The 20,415-nt window shown below is 39.8% G+C and overlaps 1 protein-coding gene across 2 annotated transcripts in view; it reads right to left on the bottom strand.

The window, feature by feature from the left end:
* cdk14 (cyclin-dependent kinase 14) overlaps positions 1-20,415 on the bottom strand; it is a 147,792-nt gene that overhangs the window by 75,287 nt on the left and 52,090 nt on the right. For both annotated transcript variants that reach the window (XM_034609818.1, XM_034609819.1), the window contains 3 exons: positions 18,626-18,720; positions 14,689-14,751; positions 2,619-2,742 (listed from right to left, as the gene is read on the bottom strand). In XM_034609818.1, coding sequence (XP_034465709.1) covers positions 2,619-2,742; positions 14,689-14,751; positions 18,626-18,720 — 282 coding nt within the window. The remainder of the gene's footprint in view (positions 1-2,618; positions 2,743-14,688; positions 14,752-18,625; positions 18,721-20,415) is intronic.

A 20,415-nucleotide genomic window follows, 5' to 3' on the forward strand; every position in this document is an offset into this window, starting at 1 on the left:
CAATGACTCAGAAGTATCTAAGTATCTAAGTGGCAGCCGTGATACGAGCTAGAGTTCTCTAAATGCTAAGGAAAGCAGCCTTGATACTTCCTCTCTTATCTCCTTCAGCATAGGAAACACTGACTCATCATTTATGAAACCATAGGAGATGATACCGTCCCACAACGGCTTGTTGTAGCAACATTTAAAGTGATGAACCATTTCCTAATAATAAGCCTTATTAATGGACAGTTAACAATATCATCATTACAATAGACACTAAATACTATTTTGTTTTATCAAAGCCCTCTGTTTAATGCATCAACACATTTATGGATTCAATGTAAGAAAAATATCAAAAGTGCCCATGCCAGTGGAATTCTATTATGTCTGAATATAAATTACTTTGGCTCCTTTCTCTGTTCCTTATTTTCTATCTAATTTCTATTTAAATGACTCAACTTTCTCTACTTGTATTTTCCTTTCATCCTATTATATTTATTCAATCCTTTTTGTTTTGTTTATCTTGTCAACAGTCTCTCTCCCTTTTGTTGCTGCTATCTATGAATAATTGATGGTTAAATGCACCACATTTATAAACTGAAAACTTCCTGACTTGTGTGGTTCAGTTTTGCACAGAAAATCGTACTTTTATTGCAAGACTATATATCATTAATTGTCACTGTACTTATCTTACAAGTGTCATAAAGTGTATTTAAAGAAAAACCTTGTGTAAGTGCCGTCAGATTCTATCGGCACTGCAGTTGACTCCTTATGAATTCTCCTCTCAATCCTTCCGTGATCTCATGATATTTTCCATCAAGGTCAAGGAAAAGTGGTAAGAAGAATTTTTTTTTACTTTACGACCACAACCAACATTTTATCCATTCTACCAGAATCCTCGTCTGTCATTTGCCCGCACAATAACATTTTTCACCAGAGCCATTCCTCATCTCTGTATCCTCCCTGCTACCAGGCTTCTTTCACACTGAGTGCTCTCCCCTCCCTCATTATACCCCTCAGCCCCTCATTTGTTGATACTCTGCCTCCATCCCTCTCAACCAGCGCCACTGGCCTCAGCTGTCAGCCGTTAGTATTCCTGCTGCCAAGGCCTGGGACCACAGGGAGCCCTGGCGGCCACACAATGCACACTCACACACACACACACACACACACACACACACGCACACACACTCCCGTGGCCTTCACCTTCGTCATCTGGCACCCCTCAGGCAAAGGCTGATTCTGTGTTGTGTGCGTGTGTTTGTTGATGAGCACAGCTCCAGCGACAGACCAGGGATTTCCATTCTTGCTCTCATTTTGTATTTTGTCCATTATTTTCTCTTTCTCATTTCCCTCACGGTAATGTTTCTGCACTAATACAAGGTTTGCATTATTAATGAAGCCTCCTCCCAGCAGAGGGCGGGAGGGTGTGAGGGTGTGAGGGTGGGAGGGTGTGAGGGTGGAGCAGATGAATGGGTAAAGGAGAGTTTCAAGGATTTATGGATGGATGGATGGATGAAGTGTACAGAAGGCTGGATTGTCAGTCTGTCTGCCCCCCAGGATGCCAGAAGAGCCTTGTAGGCAGTGTTTACCGAGCATGGATACAAGCCATATGCTGCCACTTCAGGCAGGGTTCCTAACACACCCACACACAAACATGAAGAAACACACACACACTTACTAGGCTTTGACTCAAACAGACAGGTGCATGAATGTGCTCACTAACTTTCATGGCAATCTGCAAAGTTTATTTACATTTTTCATTAAATTTGTTGTTTGAGTGGAACACCAGATGAAAAGTCAGTCAAAAAAAAGATCAAGAAGACAACTAAGTTTTCAAGATATTGTCTGGGCCAAAATTTTGGAAGGATGGTCCAACAAACCACCCAAAGCCACCACAGTTCTGGGAAAAGAGAAAAAAAGTCTCCTGAAATCATAGAATCTTCATATGGCTGAATTAGACAAGAGAGTATTTTTAACTTCTGAGATAATCCATGTATCCGATTCTGCAGCTTGCAATCGCTCACGGAATGGGTCACACTACAGGTGATCAAAATGTAATTACCAGGGGCTCACAGGGGAACCAACAACATCATTCCTCCTTATCTTCACCATGTTAACAGTTTTACACGGAAGAGTTTAGAGGTCTTTATGGGTCTATGCAAACCCAAGGAGCCATGACCAGCCTGGGACCCATAAAGGTTTGGAACCATGCTCGGATCCAAGCCCTTGAGTGAGAGACGGGTCTGTTTTGGGTTCAGGTCAAGCATTTCTCTGTTCTGCATGGGTTTGGATCCCAGTTTTCAGATAATAGGCAGGCTCGAGTGTGGGTGTGACAAATCCTGGTCTTTTTGAGTTAGGGCATGAAACTTTGGACCCATGAAGACTAGAGGAAAATCTCTTTGTCAGGATGTGAGGATGCTAAACAGAATTATCAGTCATCATACTGTACCATGGGATGAAATTAGTGACTAGTTGATATTGTGCAGTCTTATGCTACCATTATTACTGGTGTGGCACACCAAGCACAGTGACAGAGTTGACTTACAGCATCATTTCCAGGTTTCACAGACACAGACAACATTTAAAATCTAAAAGCTTCCCAGAATAAGAGCACCAATCGCCTGCATAATTACCAAAGTCAGCGAGCTTGAGCTCTCCGGTGTCGCCGATGAGCAGGTTCTGTGGTTTCAGGTCGCGGTGAAGGATGTACCTCTGGTGAATGTAGGACAGGCCTCTGAGTAACTGGAACAGGAACAGCTGGAACATATACATGAACAGAGAAGAGGAAATACACTTTTTTATAGGAGGAGCTTTGACTTACAAACAGACAGATTTTATAAGTAGGGCAATATTTTTCCATCACACTCTAGATAATTTCCATGAATATAAATGTTACTTTAATAACTAGCCTCCCATTCCTCTCTGGCCTAATCTACATCTCTCTGTTGAGGCACATTGACGTGTGCAGAGAGGTGTGGAAAAACCTATTGATGGATAAGGCTGTGACTTCCCTCTATTCTAAATGAGAACAGACGTGAACACCACATGTCATTTTCAAATACTGTCATGAAATGCTCTCTTTCTTATAAAAGGCACACACACACACACAAACAACATCTTGGAGCCATCATCAAGAACACACCCACCATTTTCTGCACTTGGACTATTGAAGAGCCATCAAACAGATGAGACATTACAGCACGTCTGATTTCACAGCTGAATCCCTGGGAAGCGCCGCACCGGTCCGAGTGATAAATGAAACTGTCTATTCCTGATTCAACACTGCCTCTTCCGTATATAAATCTTGGCTCATGATGTTTTATCGGTAATTGCCTGGTGTAGAAAAGTGTGTGTTTCTTTTTCCCGATTGCGAGACAGAGAGGTGACTGTAGAAATGTGTGTAAGTGTGAAAGACAGAGATGGACAGGGCATGCTGCCTCCTTTTTCATTTTCCGTGCGGGGCAGCAAATCAATTCCACAGCGCGTGGCAGGAACGCTGACAACAGGGGACAGGAAGGCAGCGTGGGGGGGAAAAGTTGGAATCACTGAACCTTGACCCTGAGTGGTTCAAAAGAAACACATTTTCATCCTTCATCAAAGGTGTTTCATTTGAGTTTCAGTGTATGCTTTGAGGCAGGAATTTTGTGTTGACTATCCCTTTTATACCAGATAAGACATTGTGAATTGTATCATTGCCACTGAGATGTTTGTAAAAAGAATCCTGTACTGGATGTAAAAAAGAGCTGAAGTTAGTTACTGTAAGGCTGGAGATATAGCAGATGCGTCGAGAGAGTAATTGTCTCATACTTCGTTCTAGTTGAGGGCACACCACAGAAGTTAGACCATAAAGAATTTCAGGATGAGCATTCTGTGAATAAAAGAACCACAGCGACACTGGAGAAGGTTAGCCTACGGTTCATGGCAGATCACAGCAGATAGAGCAATCTCAGAGCCAGATTGTGTATGAGGCCCCTATAGCAACAACGTTGTGACAATTGCGAGTATCTGCCCCTACAGCAGCCCTTCTGTTCCTGTGCGTATTGCATCTTCAGATGTATAGCGTTAACTTCTGAGGACGTACACAAACAACTCATCCGACGCAGGATACACAAGGCAGCCGTATGCCTACACATACACATAGTTTCATGTATTGTATGAAAAGGTGAAACATTTTCCTGCATTGGGTTTACTACACATATAAATAAATATGCAGTCAAGAACAAAATGGGTAAAGTAATCTTTTAAATATTGTGTTGTGGATATGTTTGGCCAGAATACAGAATAGACCTGTAGCCCCAAAGCCCAAACTCAATGCATCAAAAGTGAGAGCACTTAACTAGGCTAGAAAATAACCTGTGAACCCAACAGATTCCTCGGTTCTGACCTGTGTTGTGTGATATGGAGCGTGACTCCACATTGGTCGGGAACTGCCTACACAAGACCTTCAGTCTGCTACTGAACATGGCGCAGTGGCCATCACAAGCTTGAAAAACAGACAGGTAAGATCCCTAAGACTTCTAACTTGGTACCAGGCTGATCGGTGCAAAGTTGTGCACTTAACCTCTACGGACAGCATCCAACAAGAAAATCATTGCTCACAAGACATGTGGAGGTGGGAGAGTGTGTTGACTGGCTGATACTGGGCCGTATGAGAGGGAATAGGTGAGAGACTATACTACTTACTACTTATGACTAACACCTACTTTGTTGGAGTGTGAACCAAAGAGTTACTGCATCATGATGGAAAGAAATGGAAATATTTTAAGAGATGCTGAATCATACACAAAATATAATATGCATATGATTAACATAAGGAATTATTGGGGGATAATGAAAAACTCAGACAAAACCCAACTTGTACAACAATCATTACTGAACTGAGAATGTATTAATTGTGCCTATCTATCTATCTATCTATCTATCTATCGATCTATCTATCTAGAAGTCCAGTTACACATATACCTTTGATAAAATCATGTATTTCAGAGCACCCATGGGGGAACCTCTGAACCTGACATGAATAACAATAACTAGATATTTAACAAAACATAAGCTTGATTCAAATTATAGCAAATCCATTAACAACAGCCAATTATCTTACTGGTGAAATTAAACATTGTCCCTCCAACTACATACAGAGCTCAAAAACACACACTACATCCAGAAAACAAATGTAGCTAAGAAATATGCCATAACGTGTATTTGCTGCTGTTGGGGCAAGCTTTTAAACATGGATATCCCAAAAAACCCTAAATCTACCAAATGTCAGGGCTAGAAAAAAAAAGAAAAAACTTGTTTTGCGTCTGAGATTTGATAGAACATGTCAATCAACAAATAATGAGGATCAACAGTTCAGTTTTATTCTGTTTTCAGCATTCCCCTCTCGTTTCTTTCGTGTAGTTGTGGCCAATTAGGCGGATTGAAGCACCGAGGAGTCCAATCAGGGACAGGCCCTGTCTGGCATCCAGAGTCACCGGGTCAGCGGTTTACCATACTGGCACTCAGCGGGTGAGAGATGAACTGCGGCGCCGGAAATTAGCATGAGAAATGTGTGTTTACTCATGTATATCAAACACACATATGAAAAGCCTTTGCACTGTAAAAAATGCAGCTGCGAGGCAATAATAGAGAGAAAAACAGGCATTTATTCTCTCCAGTCAGCTCTTTCATCCAAACATCAGAATCTCCTTGAAGAGGCCTCTTTTCTTTTTATGTTTGGTTTCGACAGGAGACGTCTCTGCATTCTAATGTTGAGGGGGAAACTGAGGTGCTCAGGGCTTTGGAGGAGACGTCAGAATAACTGAATTGTGACTGATTGTGATAATGATAATAATAATATTAATAATATTAATAGTGTATTGTCAAGACAGGGCCATATTTTGTCAATAATTGGCCAGATTTAACCTTCAGCTCAGAAATGAAAGGGAGGTCTCCACTCTTCGTACAGGTCAAACAGCCTCAACATGGTCAGCGGTGGACGGTAGGGGTTCTTGAAACATCAGACATCTGCTTATCAGACAAACTCACTCAGCTACAAGTGAGGGGGGGTTAAAAAATTGAAAGAAACCCCTGCAGTCTAAGCTGTGAAAGAAACAGCTGGCAATTATTTTCATATCTCAAGCAAAAATGCCAAAATCCGTGGTTTCTGATGATCTAATCTGAGGATTTGTTGCATTACCAGATTGAGTTTGGGTTTTCACTTGTCAGTCAAACAAAACAAGAGCAGCTGGAACAGATGTTGACAGCACCAGGCCACAAAGCTGGTTGGTAAGTGGAGCTGTAGCCATTTCACTGAAAAGTAATTGTTTTACAGTTCAGCATTTTGATGAATGTATTTTAATATTCAGCAGGTCTTTCAGGGTCCAGCAGTTGCAGCATGGGGGATAATGGACCTCAAATATGCTGAAGGTCCTTGAACAACCTTAGGAAATTGTTCTCTGAAGCACCCTAAACATTTCCAGACCATGCTGTAAAAACAGGGTTCCTCAACGGAAAAGGTTCCACAGAGAACTGATGTAAAAAGTTAATGGGTTTCTGGAGGCTTCCAGCAATGGGACTGAACCCTGAGGAACCCTGAGAGGAGCCATGAGTCACCTTTCATTTTTATAGTGCAAGTGTATTTTGTTGGTAAAAAATACACAAGTGATGTCCACAATCCTTAACATGCACAGCGGCGTTATGCTCAGGGGCCGATTCCAACTGATATGCTCCATAAAAGCTGTAATTTGCAGCTGCTCCTCCTGCTTCACAAATCAAAATAAACACAATACCTACAAGTTAGTCATAAACATGCAAGGACCCTACACTACTTTTTATCTACAGTCTGTGAATGGCAGTCATTTGTGAAAAGTGACGGCGCCACTGTTTGATATCTGCATATAATATTTTATATTATATCACAAATTGCTTCTGAGAAACAGGCTCATATTTCACACCTAAGATATCACTGCATATAGGTTGAGAGATTACCTTTCAGTAATTCCCTTCAGAAAGAGTACAAACTTTTCTTCAGCTCTCAATCAGGTTTTCAGGAAAGCAGTCTGCAGGAAGTTCACTGGCCGTCACTATGGAGAATATAGCGGTGGTAACGGTGTGGTTTCCACAGGTGTAAGATTTTTGTTATAAATCCAGGTTATTTCTCTCAGACTTGACAAAGCCACTCCACATTTACAGAAGACAGTACACAGCTGTTGTCGGTGGCTGGGTAGCCCTCCTCACGATCAGTTAACTGCTCTTCATTGTAAAATGAGCGCCGCATCACATTAATGACCCAATTCACACTGCAATTAGCTGCATAGCGACAGAATGTTAAGTGATTTGATATTTCCTACTGCAATGCGCTCTGTGACTTGGCTTCTCTCCCAAAGTTGTTAAGTATACACTGTTGTACGTTTTACTTTTTTTTTTTTACAGTTTTTCTTTTTCCATTGCAGAGTCTCATTGTCATCAGGGGGAATTTAACACGTATCTAAGTGAAAAATCCTTCAAAGGTTTTTCAACAAACATCATACAAGGCTAAAAATCTCTTTGTCTAAAACACACTCCTGTGCTCAAATAAGAATCCTGCTAATGTGAACCTAGCTCATCACATCAACAAATGAAAATACATCGTTCTGTCACTGCAGAGAAAAGCCCTGCGGAATCTCTAGAATGTGTCTGTGCATGTGTGAGGGTTTAATCATGATGCAAATAAGCAGCATGATCATATTTAAATCAGCCATTAACATAATCTATCACCTGAGGAGTGACCCTACTGCCTGCACACCAATCTATCATCAGCACACCGATGAACACGCAACCATTTCTTCTAATGACGGAACTGCCATCATGCCCAGGGCCAACAGGAAGATAAGTGTTGTGAAAATGTACGGATCAGATTGGCTCTGTGTTACGTATCAGCTGGATGCAGCGGAGCTATTTGTCTGATATTCAATGAGCGGCGACGCATGAGGCAACTTATCAAAGTGACAGCGGCTGAGTGGGGTTCATTCAGTTTCACGTAACACGGGATAAAAAGAAAGGTTCAGGAGTTGTGTTAATATGCAAGACACTAAGCTAACAAGCTTAGAGGCATCAGGAATGAAGGCTGACTGAACTGGGACACAACAAAGCGAGATTAATAGTCGAAAGCTCCACTAGAGGTGGTACAAAAGTGCCGATGGACAAAACACCACTTAAATGTTTCTTCTATTAGAGCCTGAAGTTAAAGTGTATCCACTGGGGAACATGAGCACTCTCAGTAAACTCAATGAAACTCATTACAGATTAGACTTGAATAGGAGAGGAATGGACCTGATGATAAAGTCATGTGGTCATCAAAAAAAGAATAGAAAACTTACAACTGACCGACTGAAAACTTAATGAAATCAAGTCCTTCATTAACTGTCTGATTGTACCTTTTGACACCGTCACAGATGATGTTCCCCAAAACATTTTGTGTAATAGTCAATGGTAGTTTAGAGTTTGGGCTAAATGCTACATCCAGCATGGTAACATGACAAAAACGAAGTGTGCTGATGTTTAGCAGTTATGTCTTAGCTTAGCGTGTTAGCGTGCAGGTTTTGTAGGTATTTGCCTTCAAACCAGTACAAACTGACTAATGTGAAAAATGACACCTGACATCTGATAAAACTCATTAAGTCCTTTTAATAAAACGCACTGGACCATAGTTGACCCTGAGTGATAACTCCTGCTGTAGATATGAATTGTGGAATACTACATAGCTGCTTATGGTTATGAGAAAAATTACTGCTAAGTAAATTATTCGTCCATAATGATGATCATACATATACTTGCATTGGAATTTTATATGCACCTCATTTAATTTCCAATTTATCTATTTTATTGATCATAATGAACAAAACTGTGCTAATGATTGAAAAGATAACTCTTCGAAACATAATTGCCTGTATGTAACAGCGAGTGTAGATTAAAATGATGTGCCTGATATCAATGTGCTTTCCTGGCATGAAACATAACATCAATATCATTACAATATTATAATACTATTTTTATAGAATTTTGTAACAATTTAGTTTTGGTTTTGTTCGATTTTTTAAATATTCATGATGTTTTGCGACATTTACAATAATACTAGACTCATAACATAATAACTACAACCTTCTTATTAACACATTTTTGTATTATAACTTGAAAACCACATTTAAAAATAAATCGACTGACAAAGTCACGTGTTTGCCCGACTATCTTTACTGAACTCTTTCCTAGGAGGCTCATATAATGCTACACTATCAACATCACTCTGTCTCTGCCATCGCTTATCAGAAACAACTGTCGTTATTTGCAGAGCTGCCAGATATTTGAACAACAAAGTCTTGTTTTTTGGCAAGGACGTCTTTACAAACCTAGTGACAGAGAGTGAAAGTCTAATCATCATCGCCAACAGACACACTGATATTTTGAAATTTAAGTTCACAATAATTGAGTTCAAACTGTATCAAGGAGAACATTTTAGTGAGGCCATTATGGATTGGGAAAAATTCAACATTGACAAGAGTGCTGCTCAGAGCACACACCTCTGCACCACAAACCTCCAAAGCAGCATTTTGCTGTAATGAGTACAAGTGAGGGAGGACTAAAACGAACTAGTGTTAAATGGAGTGAAAATATCCAACCATCTGCCAGCAGGCATGAAAAGATCCCTTATCTTTCAGCTCCGCCTTTACAGTGTTGTCCTTGATGGCCTGAATCAAGAGAGCAGCGCTGTGGCACTGGGCTGACACGACTATAAAGCTCCAGATATGGGCAGAGTTGTCATTGGCTTGTGTTTTAATGAGCTGCTGTGTAGTTGTACTGCAGGGCCTCTGTGTGTAAATATAGCACGACTGAAACACGACGGCACAGACCACAGAACAACACCGACTGAGTGTCTTTGTTCTCTCCCATATGTTTCTTCTTGGCACTTACTGAAGCTAGTGGATCTGGATTCGGTCAGAGTGTAGGCTGGATGGAGAGGCCCCATGCAAACAGCAAAATGATTGGATGAGAGGCCTGTCAATCACACAAACAAGCACCACGACAAGGTTCTCTTGAACCTTTAACATTCTGCATGTTTATATTCACAGTAATATCCAACTGGCTATTAGATTATCTCAATACTCATCTCCTATGCAAGACACGACTGTGAAAAGTATTAAGAGGGCTGTAATATGTATACTGAGACTCACAGATACATGCATTTGCATTTTCACATGCATTCATTTTTATTTCATACACATGTATGTAAAGTTGCTCTTACACACAGTACATACATGTACACACACACACATCCCAGTCGCCAAAGTGCTGCTCATTGTGGGAACTGTTGGGTTTCTCTACAATGTTTCAGGTCTTCTATGTAAACTGCCTGGAGATAATGTACAGTATGATTTGGCGCTACAAAAATGAAATTGAATTGAATTGTTTCAGTGAGGTGTAAAGATATTAATCAATCAAGCTAATGTATTTGTACAGCCCTTAATCATTTAAACAACCAAAAAAAAAAGCAGATAATTATGTTCCTCATATATCTGAGTCTCAGGCTACATCCACATTAACAGATTTTATTTATTAAAACACATCACTTCTGCTGTGTTCATACCTGCTGTCTACACTACACTGCTCTGGAGTGGTCCAGCCCCTAAAGCGGATTATTTTGGAAACACTGCTGGTCTCCTTTTAGTTATTAAAACTCTGGCTTCAAATTACTCTCAACATTTTCACATCGCCATCCATCCAAAAAGAGATTGATTTTTAAATCCTATTTTGTAATGTATCAGTGCGGATGTAGCCTCAGGATGCACGGACTGGCCGTCATACTGTTGATACTCTGTATATGACTTTAAATGAATTTAAACTAAAGTAGAATGGACTAGATTCCAAAATACATATTATTAATCATTGCGGTATTGACACTAATGGCAGTATATGTGAGAATAGTCTTATTGTCTATCTAAGGAATTTATTTGTAATCATAATCCACAATCAGCTGCCACCATGATCCATGATGAGGTCACTGCAGCGAACCTGGGACAATATCAACACTTAACTCTCGTACATCACCCAGATCCCTGCTGTTATCTGTCCTTCATATTGACAGGACACTGATGACTCAGTTGCTAATGTAATTATTAGAGTGGACGCTAACTGTTATTTGATCCGTGGACATGTTTGTGAGTGTCAGTGTCTCATTGATCTATAGAGATGTCATTGACATGTGGTCCTTCGGCCACAATCTAATCAGAAGAACACTTCAGCAGCAATCTGGATGAGGTCATACTCGCTTGTGTTCAATTAGAGCAGCGCTGCTAACAAACTGCAGCCAAGTTCAAGGGTGAGAAAAAAAAGTCAATGGTGCTGAACAAGACAGTTTCCAATAGATCGGACTCTGGCTCATCAAACAGAAACTTGAATCAATCTTAAACTGCAGTGAGCAACAGAAAGACACACACACACACACACACACCCCTCTGGTTCTTGACCAATGATTATATTAGCAGTGAGAGTTAATTTGAGATCAGATCAGCAGCAGTGATAGTTTTTATTTTACTGATAACTAAGAGAGTCCACTCATTAAAATACACAAATGTAAAGCATTGGGGGGGGCGTAATTTGCAACTTTTATATAATGTGTAAATTCAATTTCACTATGAAATCATCATGACATCATATATCTGGATAAAGTCTATAACGACTGGTTAATCTTAATAATCTGTAATCCTGTCAGTAATCTGATTGATTGCAAAAGTTGCATTATTTCACTATATCATCATAGTGAGGTTTAATGACATCATTCTCATCATAAAGAATCATAAAATATTTTTGAATCCATAAAAGCTTCAGGTTGTTTTCAATTTTCTTATAGGACACCTGCAAATACATTTTTCAACTATGCGTGATGTGAATTTCTGACGTTTTTATGACATGATCATATGGTTGTCTCTCTGTTATTCCTGCAGCCATGTAATGGATCGTGATGGTGGATCAAATCGGGACCGTAATGGCAACTGATTATGGATTATAATTACAACTTGATTGCTTAGATAAACTATATCATTACAATTGTCATCACTGCTTCCTTCATCTATGTCAGACTTTATGTTTCGTATGAAAACATTGATACACTTCTCCGTTTATGTTAGACACTGTCCTTTCTCATCCATGTATTAATAGTGTTATTTTGTTGCTCTGTTACACATGACATCTATTACACCTCTGTCTGTCCTGGGGGAGGGATCCCTCACATGTGGCTCCCTCTGAGGCTTTTATGTTGTTATGTTTTGGGTTTTTTGGGCAGTAGTTTTTCCTAACTCTTGCTGGGGGGTGAGGGCTGAGGACGTCACATCTTGTGAAATGGGAAAATGTTGTAAAATGTGCTTATCTGACCATAACTTTGTTGACTTTAACCATTGACCAATAGGATTCTCAAGTGATATTCCCACCAGGTTTGGTGACAATAATAAAATGTGTATCAGCACTTCTATCCATTGACCATGTGATGCCCTTAACTATATATTTTACAATGCAATTACATTCCAGTTAGATTCTGTTGGCAATCAGACAATTCAATTCGCACTTTGAGAAGAGAGGAAGTGCCACACTCATCGTGATGAATTAACACATCCACTGAATTGATGCTGAGTGGTGTCAGCATTACATGACTGCACACAAACAGAGCCGCACAAACCCTTTAATCAGATTAGAAGTCACAACGCAGACATTTCACCAGAGAGTGACAAAGTCAGCAGGGCCCAGCAACACCTCTGCTGCACTCTCAGAATAATCCTAAATTATTCATGTGCATCTCAATGAGGCTGCTGTCAGCAGGAAAAACACAGATTACTTATGTAAATCCTCAGTGGCAAAAGGTACGAGCTGTTATTGAACAGATGAAGTCTGAACTGTCACTTCCCTGCATGACAGAACATACTAACACCCCCCCCACACCATCACATGGCCTCATTCACTCTGACACTGTTTCTTTATACCTGCTCATTTAAATGCCTCCTACACGAGAGACTGATCCCTCATCACACGAGAGAAAGTGAACGATGAGTTACACTAACACCATCTCTCTGAGTTCATGATCTGCTTAATGTCAGCTACAGAGCCAAAGTTATCATCAGGATGACGGGATTTTGTAAATAATAGAAAATCTTTGAATAAACATTGAGAAAAGAGATCTAAAAATATTTAAGTGAGGTTTAAATTGGTTTAAATATTAAGTCACTTAAGTTTTGTCCTTTAGTCAGACATTGACGATTTCCATATGATCTGTTCTATATGCTCTGAGATGTTTTCCTGACCCGTGCACTTCCACTTCCTGGAATGGGTTTTTTGTTTCAGAATAATTCAGAACAATTAGTGGCACTTTCTAAAACCTGAATTCCAAATGGGCAGTGAGGCAATTACACTCCCCAAAAGAGACATAACTTAAAAGTGTCTTTAAGCACTTTGGATAAAAGTGTCAGCTTAATTACATGTAATGTAATGTAATAAAAAAGAAGAATACAATGGATGGAATAATGTCTAAGGCCTCAAGTTTCACTTTGGTAAACGAGTAATAATGTATAACCAGTGTGTGCGGGGATCACAGTGTGGGTATATTATGAAAATCTGAAAACTCCGTTCAGCTTTGACTCCTGCAGCAGATAATTATGTTCCTCATATATCTTAGTCTCGGGCTACATCCACATTAACAGATTTTATTTATTAAAACAAATCACTTCTGCTGTGTTCACACCTGCTGTCTACACTACACTACTCTGGAGTGGTCCAGCCCCTGAAGCAGATTCTTTTGGAAACATTGCTGGTCTCCTTTTAGTTATTAAATCTCTGGCTTCAAATTACTCTCAAAATGTTCACATCGTCATCCGTCCAAGAAGAGATTGATTTTTCATATCTTTTTAAATCCTCTTTTGTAATGTATCAGTGCAGATGTAGTCTCCGGATGCACGGACTGGCCGTCATACTGTTGATACTCTGTATATGACATAATAAATTTAAACTAACGTAGAATGGACTAGATTCCAAAACATGACAGTGATAACAAAATACATATTATTAATTAGAACACTACATGCAAAAAATTTAATTGGTAAAAAAACAAGAGACTAAGACAGCATAGTGGATACATTGTTTTGCTTTCAGTCTATGGAGTCTGGGTTAAACTATGATGGGGTTCATGATATCAGAAGCTGGAATGAAATGCAAGCTGCAAGATACACCAGATGTTACTGCCTTATTGACTAATTGACTAAAAACACTCCTCCCTAAGAGAGGGAAGGCACCAGACATCTGGAAATCTAAAATGACTGTGACAGGTCCACTGCACTTTTTGGCTTGTCTCAGTTGTAGCTGTGACTCCTCATTTAAGTGACGAGTACGTCTGCAGTGAAAGCTGAAAGCAACCTTCTCCTCACTGACGTAATCTGAAGACTAATCACAGTGTTTTACATTTGAAAACATTTTAAGAAAAAAGTTTAAATGAAAGAAAAAGACAAATCTGTCATCAGACGACCATCAAACCATCAGAAAGACCAACTGCTTCAAGGTCAAACTAGTGCCTGTTTCTATTCATGCGTTCATCACAGGAGAAAACTCTTTTTATATTCAGGGACTTATTATTAGACCGTAAGATAATGTTCTTATCATGTAGTTATCATACTAAACTTCTTGAGAGCAGCATGATTAAAGGTACCGTACCTTCACATTGTCTGGATGGAGGCCCCCAGGGTGTTTGTCCATGTACTGACACAGGTCTGTGTGCTGTGAGATAAAAACAAAACAACCAAATGTTAATACAGTAACATGGAAAAGTTTGAATTGATATGGTCTGTAATTATATGAAGCTTTATAGTCTTGATGACCACTCAAATTACAGTTTTTCTCGCCATTCACCCATTATCACACACATTCATACAATGCATCTATGTGCTGCACTTTTCTCGATCACACATCAGTCACACACAGCCGGCTCAGTCCTCAGGGGCAATTTGGAGTTCAGTATTATGCCCAAGGACAGTTTGCCACTTAGAGAGGGGGAGAATGGGGTCTAACCGTCAACCTTAGAGGACGACCCGCTCTACCTCCTGAGCCACAGCATAAGCCAACATTAATCTTGATGTCATGGTGGTTGGGTGTCATTTCTCCTAACTGTGAGGCAAAAGAGGTTCTGGATGTGGAAACTCCAAATACAAAAACCAGTTGCTCTTATTGGAGTATCTGTGGGTGATTTCCTTGATAGCTGAGATCATTTCTCAAGATAATCTCCATCCACTGACATGCATGCAGTGTTACACTGGCCTACCCTTCACCCCAGTGTATTGTTAACAGATTAGCATTCTCCACTGAACAAGTTACACAGATGCTTCGACGTGGATGGACAGTACCTGTCAGTGTTACTCAAACAAAGTTTTGTATCTGTTTTCATTTCCCTAAGATATATTCCATTGCCTTTTTCCCTTTGTGTCTTTATCCCCTTCCCCATATAGTTCACCCTCTTCCTGTCAGTCATCATTAGTCGGAGAGGAGAACAATAGACTCATATCTCCAGTCTGAAAAGCCCTTTATATGTAAAACAGCACAGGATGGTTACAGTACTGAGCACAAGATGATATAACAACATGAAACCAGCAGTTCAACACATTTGTGTGGTGGAAATTCAAAAGACAGTCTTTTTGGGATTCATTATCACATGTATAACTGGGTAACTACAATCATTAAAGCATGCCACTCCAGTCCACCAGGGGGTGGTAAAGCAGAAGACTATACAACAATGATGATGGTATTTAAAATCAAGGAACTCTACAGCAACAGGAAACATTGAGTATTCAAAAACCCAAAATGCAAAACTGAAAGGAAGGAATCAGATGTAATGAGCTACGGCGGAGATTGGCTGAAATAAAACACACGAGTACTAAACCAATCAGGATTTTTCACACGTGGGGTCGTACGTTAGTATTTTTGAGTGTGATAAGTTTTCCCCGGAATTTGATTCAGACCCTGGTTCCTGCATTTGAGTTCCTGCAAAGGTTTTTATTTCCTGAGGAAAGTTCCCTCGGTGGAAATGTAGCTTATCGGTTGCTCTCAGGCTGGTTTATCCATTTTAAATAGTATGTGATGTACCAGATATCAAAAAACGTAACTCATAATTTTTGACAATACAGTCTCCAGCTGTATCTTTAAACTTAATGTTGTCCAGGCTGATACAGGATGTTCCAGGCAACTTTGTATATGGGCGTTCTGCGGCGCTATGCTAGTACAGTATGGTGGTGGTGTGAAAACATGTAACTTAATGTTTTACAAGGGTTAAGGTTTAGGAGTCAGTATCGTCTTATTAAATAAACCTTCTCGTCTATATTTCAACCAGATTTGCATATTTACAAATTTAATAAAACAAATAGCCATAAGCCACCAGCCACCGGAAAAATTAATTCCATTCAAAGGATTATTTATTCAAATTTATGAAAGGAGTCTTTAATGAGTTATGATAAGTGACCTTGTGTGAACCAAACTGATCACTGCTCTCATTCTTCATTTAAACACGACACACCGAGCTCCACGTGAGTCTCAGCAGATCCTATTTCCAAGCTGAACCTTTGACATGTTGTTTTATCTGCCAACAAAGGCCATCACACGATCTCATTAAATGCACGGAAAGCTGAGTCGGCTAGTTCTTGTTAAGGGACTTGGCCTTGTTCAGCACTTCAGGATCAGCGACTGACCTGAATATAAATGTGACCATCACAAGTTGTTTTCAATTTGCACAGATGCAAGGAGACAACAGAGGGCTTGAACCTCTGGAATTGGAAGTCTAAAACTTGTTTTCTTTCTCAAGTCTGAGGTGAAGTGTAATTTCCCATATGAACAGCTGAAGATGTTGATTAAAATGTTCTGCGTTTGAGGCAAATAATTGTTTAGATTTTCAGAGGATTGGGTAGAATTTTGAGTAAAAGCTCTTCATCTCAAAAGGAAAACATGAACCCCAGAGGATGTCCACACAATTGGGTCGGGACTTTCTCCGGAGTTTGCTCTCACACATGAACAACGCAGCAGGAGATTCTCCGCTCAGACACGTTCATAACAGCACAGTAAGCTTCACACAGTCGACTGACAGTTTTGCAGCTTTAATTTGGTAAATACAGAATTATGGCCCATATTAATTATGCAGGATGAACTCATTACTTTTTTGGAGACACTTTCTCTAACTTTACTAACTCCTTGATCTTCATGTGGTCTTCACTGTGTGTTTGGGGTCCACATCCTGCTGCAAACATGTGTCCCTGGTCTGGGTGAAGTCTATTCATTGCAGGTGTTAAACTCCAGAGAAGGCTAAAAAATCCCCCGACTTGACAACTCCCACCATTTTTTCACCATCACTGATACGTTGTGGTAATGTTCTATCTCCTGCATATCTCTTTACATACAGTGTTCTGTTCCTGTCATAACTCTCAAACTCGTATTCCTCATTAAATACGACTTCTTCCAGTCATCCACTGTGAGATGCTGGTGTTTTGTCTTTCTTCAAGAGTTTGGCCTCGTTTTCCAATCCTGAGAAGTGGGTTAGAAACAGCTTCTCGTCCTCTGAGACCACTTCGAGTCTTCTTTTACTTTTGCTGACTGGAGCGTTGCATTGTTAATTTAGCAGATTCTGTGATGAAGTTGCTCTTCAGTCTCTCAGAGAGCTGAGCTTGGTGTATTGATCTTGTGATGATGGTGTGGTCACTTCTGGTCTGCCAGATCGCGCTTTTGATAAAACTGATCTACTTTCTGCAAAGAGTTTTACACGTCCATCCGCTGCCCCTTTACAAACCATTACTGTAGCCATGCTTTGAAGTTTCAATGATGATACCTAATAAGCGCTGATCTAACAGCCTTATTTATTAATGGTGCTCCAATTTTTTGGGCCAATCACTGGAAGCAGTACTGGTTTAATTTTCAAAAATCGAAACTAATTTAATAATCCCTGATCATAATAAAGTGAGATTACTGTTGCTTAATTCTAGAATGGAAGAAATACATTTACGAATCAGTATTGCATATAAAAACATTTATATGCAATACAACATATATTCTTTAATGTTGTGTATTTTGTAGGTTATGATTAACTCTTGTTTTAATTAGTTTCCTCGTGGCATTCTCTAAATAAACATTTTTATTCTGCGGTCTTATAATAGTCTCATACAAATGTTTGTTTTTCAAGGCGACTTTCATGTATATGTTTCTGCACCCTCACACTTTATATCATTCTACAGTTTTTATTATACTAAAACATTGAATTTTTAATAAAAAGTCCCCCTGCCTTCCTGTTCTGTGCACAGACACACCAGCCATTGGTCTGGCTGGTACCGAGCAAAGGGTGGAAAAAGCAGACTGCGTTTACATTCTTCAAGTATCCAATAAACAAGAGTATGCCAGTTAAAATATCCACAGCTCACATTTATGTGGGTCAAATATTAAAAACTGACACTAAATCAGTGAGAAGACAAATCAATCAGTCATCAGTTGCTCTTAAAAGCTGGGGTGACTTTTCCTTCTAAACAAATACAAAAAACAGATTCTCAACCTGATTTCAACCCTCTGCGGTCCCCACATACGTGGCCCGAATGGGAAACGTCAGTGTGGCAGATTGCAAACTCACCACATATTCAAAGACCAGAGTCAGGGTTTCCTTGGTGTGGATGATGTCATGGAGGAGCACGATGTTCGAATGCTTCAGGCCTTTCAGAAGAGACGCTGCGGTCACAGAACAGAGGGAGACAAAGAGTTTGGGTGAAGCACATTTCCAGATACCAGAGAACCAGCTAGGATCCTTCATTAGCAGCACCATCAGAATTCAACCCTACATACGGGGGATTAAAACAGATTAAAACAGACAGAGAAAATACAGGGTGGATTTACCGCTGGAAGTTCTCATACTCATTTGTTCAACATGGTTATGATGCAATAGACGGTCATAAGTGGAGTAGTGAGGTGGTGTCCAGGGAGGATGATCTAATCACCCATTACTTTACAAGCAAAGCTGTTACTGAGAAGGCCGGGTGTGATCAGCACAATCTGGGACAGACCAACTAAGACTTTCACATGTAGTTCCCTTCATCTGCTCCACAATTAGGGAAGACTGAGCAAACAATAAAGATTTCATGGATCTCACTCATTGTACCATCAACTGGATTTACAATCCAAAGGCTTATAGAGTTTACAGGGGTCAGTTTCTTATTGATTCATTAAAATGATATACCGCTCGATGAGACAAGTCTTTACACCAAGCAAAAGCTGTGTCCCTTCAGGAGGCATTGTCAACATTCAACAACATTGTCATTCAACACAGAAACACTAAAGTCATGATGGATGAATTGACGTTTTGGAAAACGTTAATAATTGTGATGATTTCATTTGTGAGATTAAAATTCTTAAATCCTTAAAATCCTTCTTCATCAAGATAATCAGCATCATATTTATATCAATAGTAGATGGCCAAATCATTGTCATTATTTCACTCTTGCCTAGGTAAAGGTTCAAGAATATCATGCTACTTCATTAATAAGCATCTGTATTTCAATAATACTAATTGATTTGAAATATTCCACCAATACTTCCCCATAGTGGTAATTTTCAGGCCCATGAAGTTGTCGTTTTGAATGATAAAGAACGGAAAATATTTCCTAGTGCATTTTCAAATACTAATCATGCAACGAACTGAACTGTTTTGCTTCCAACAATTACCTGGACATATTTACCAACAAATAACGGCTTGGCCACAGTGGAGCAATTCAGGGAATAGTTTGACTGGGACAGAATGCCAGAGCCGCATAATAAGTTATATTTTTACTATAAGACATAAATTGGATTTTCAGATGGCTGCCAATGTCGTTAATTTAGCAAACACAAACTTCTTTTTCAAGGGCATAGGGGAGCGTCGACGGACAGATCCTCAGAGAGCTGGCGAGTAATGGAACCTCATGAATACATTCATCCTGTATGAGAACCTAAAGGTTGTTAAAAAAAAATCACATAAGCAGATGAAAGGCAGGAGAGAAAGACACCTCAAAGATCCTGTCACCAGCTTGAAGATCATACCCTCTCCCCTGCTCTCACACATCCACCCCATCTCTGGTAATGGGCACGAGTGTGTCTAGTTTTAATAAGTATGGAGACGCACACTCACATACACTCGCACACACTCTGCTCTCCTCTACTTGATACATTATTTCATTCAGTAGTGATCTCTCCAGCTCAGTAATTGCTGAATTAGTTCATTTCAAAGTGCCTTTCTGATCTGCTCACAGGGGAAGTGTGTGTGTGTGTGTCTGAGAGTGTGTGTGAGTGCATGTGTGTGATTGTAGGCCAACATCTATCTTTATGAGGACACATATGAGGTATGGACCTTATAGAATGAGAACAAGACAAAGACTCTGTTTTTAGCCCAGG

Source organism: Hippoglossus hippoglossus, chromosome 16, assembly GCF_009819705.1.
Source record: "Hippoglossus hippoglossus isolate fHipHip1 chromosome 16, fHipHip1.pri, whole genome shotgun sequence".
NCBI lineage: Eukaryota > Metazoa > Chordata > Actinopteri > Pleuronectiformes > Pleuronectidae > Hippoglossus > Hippoglossus hippoglossus.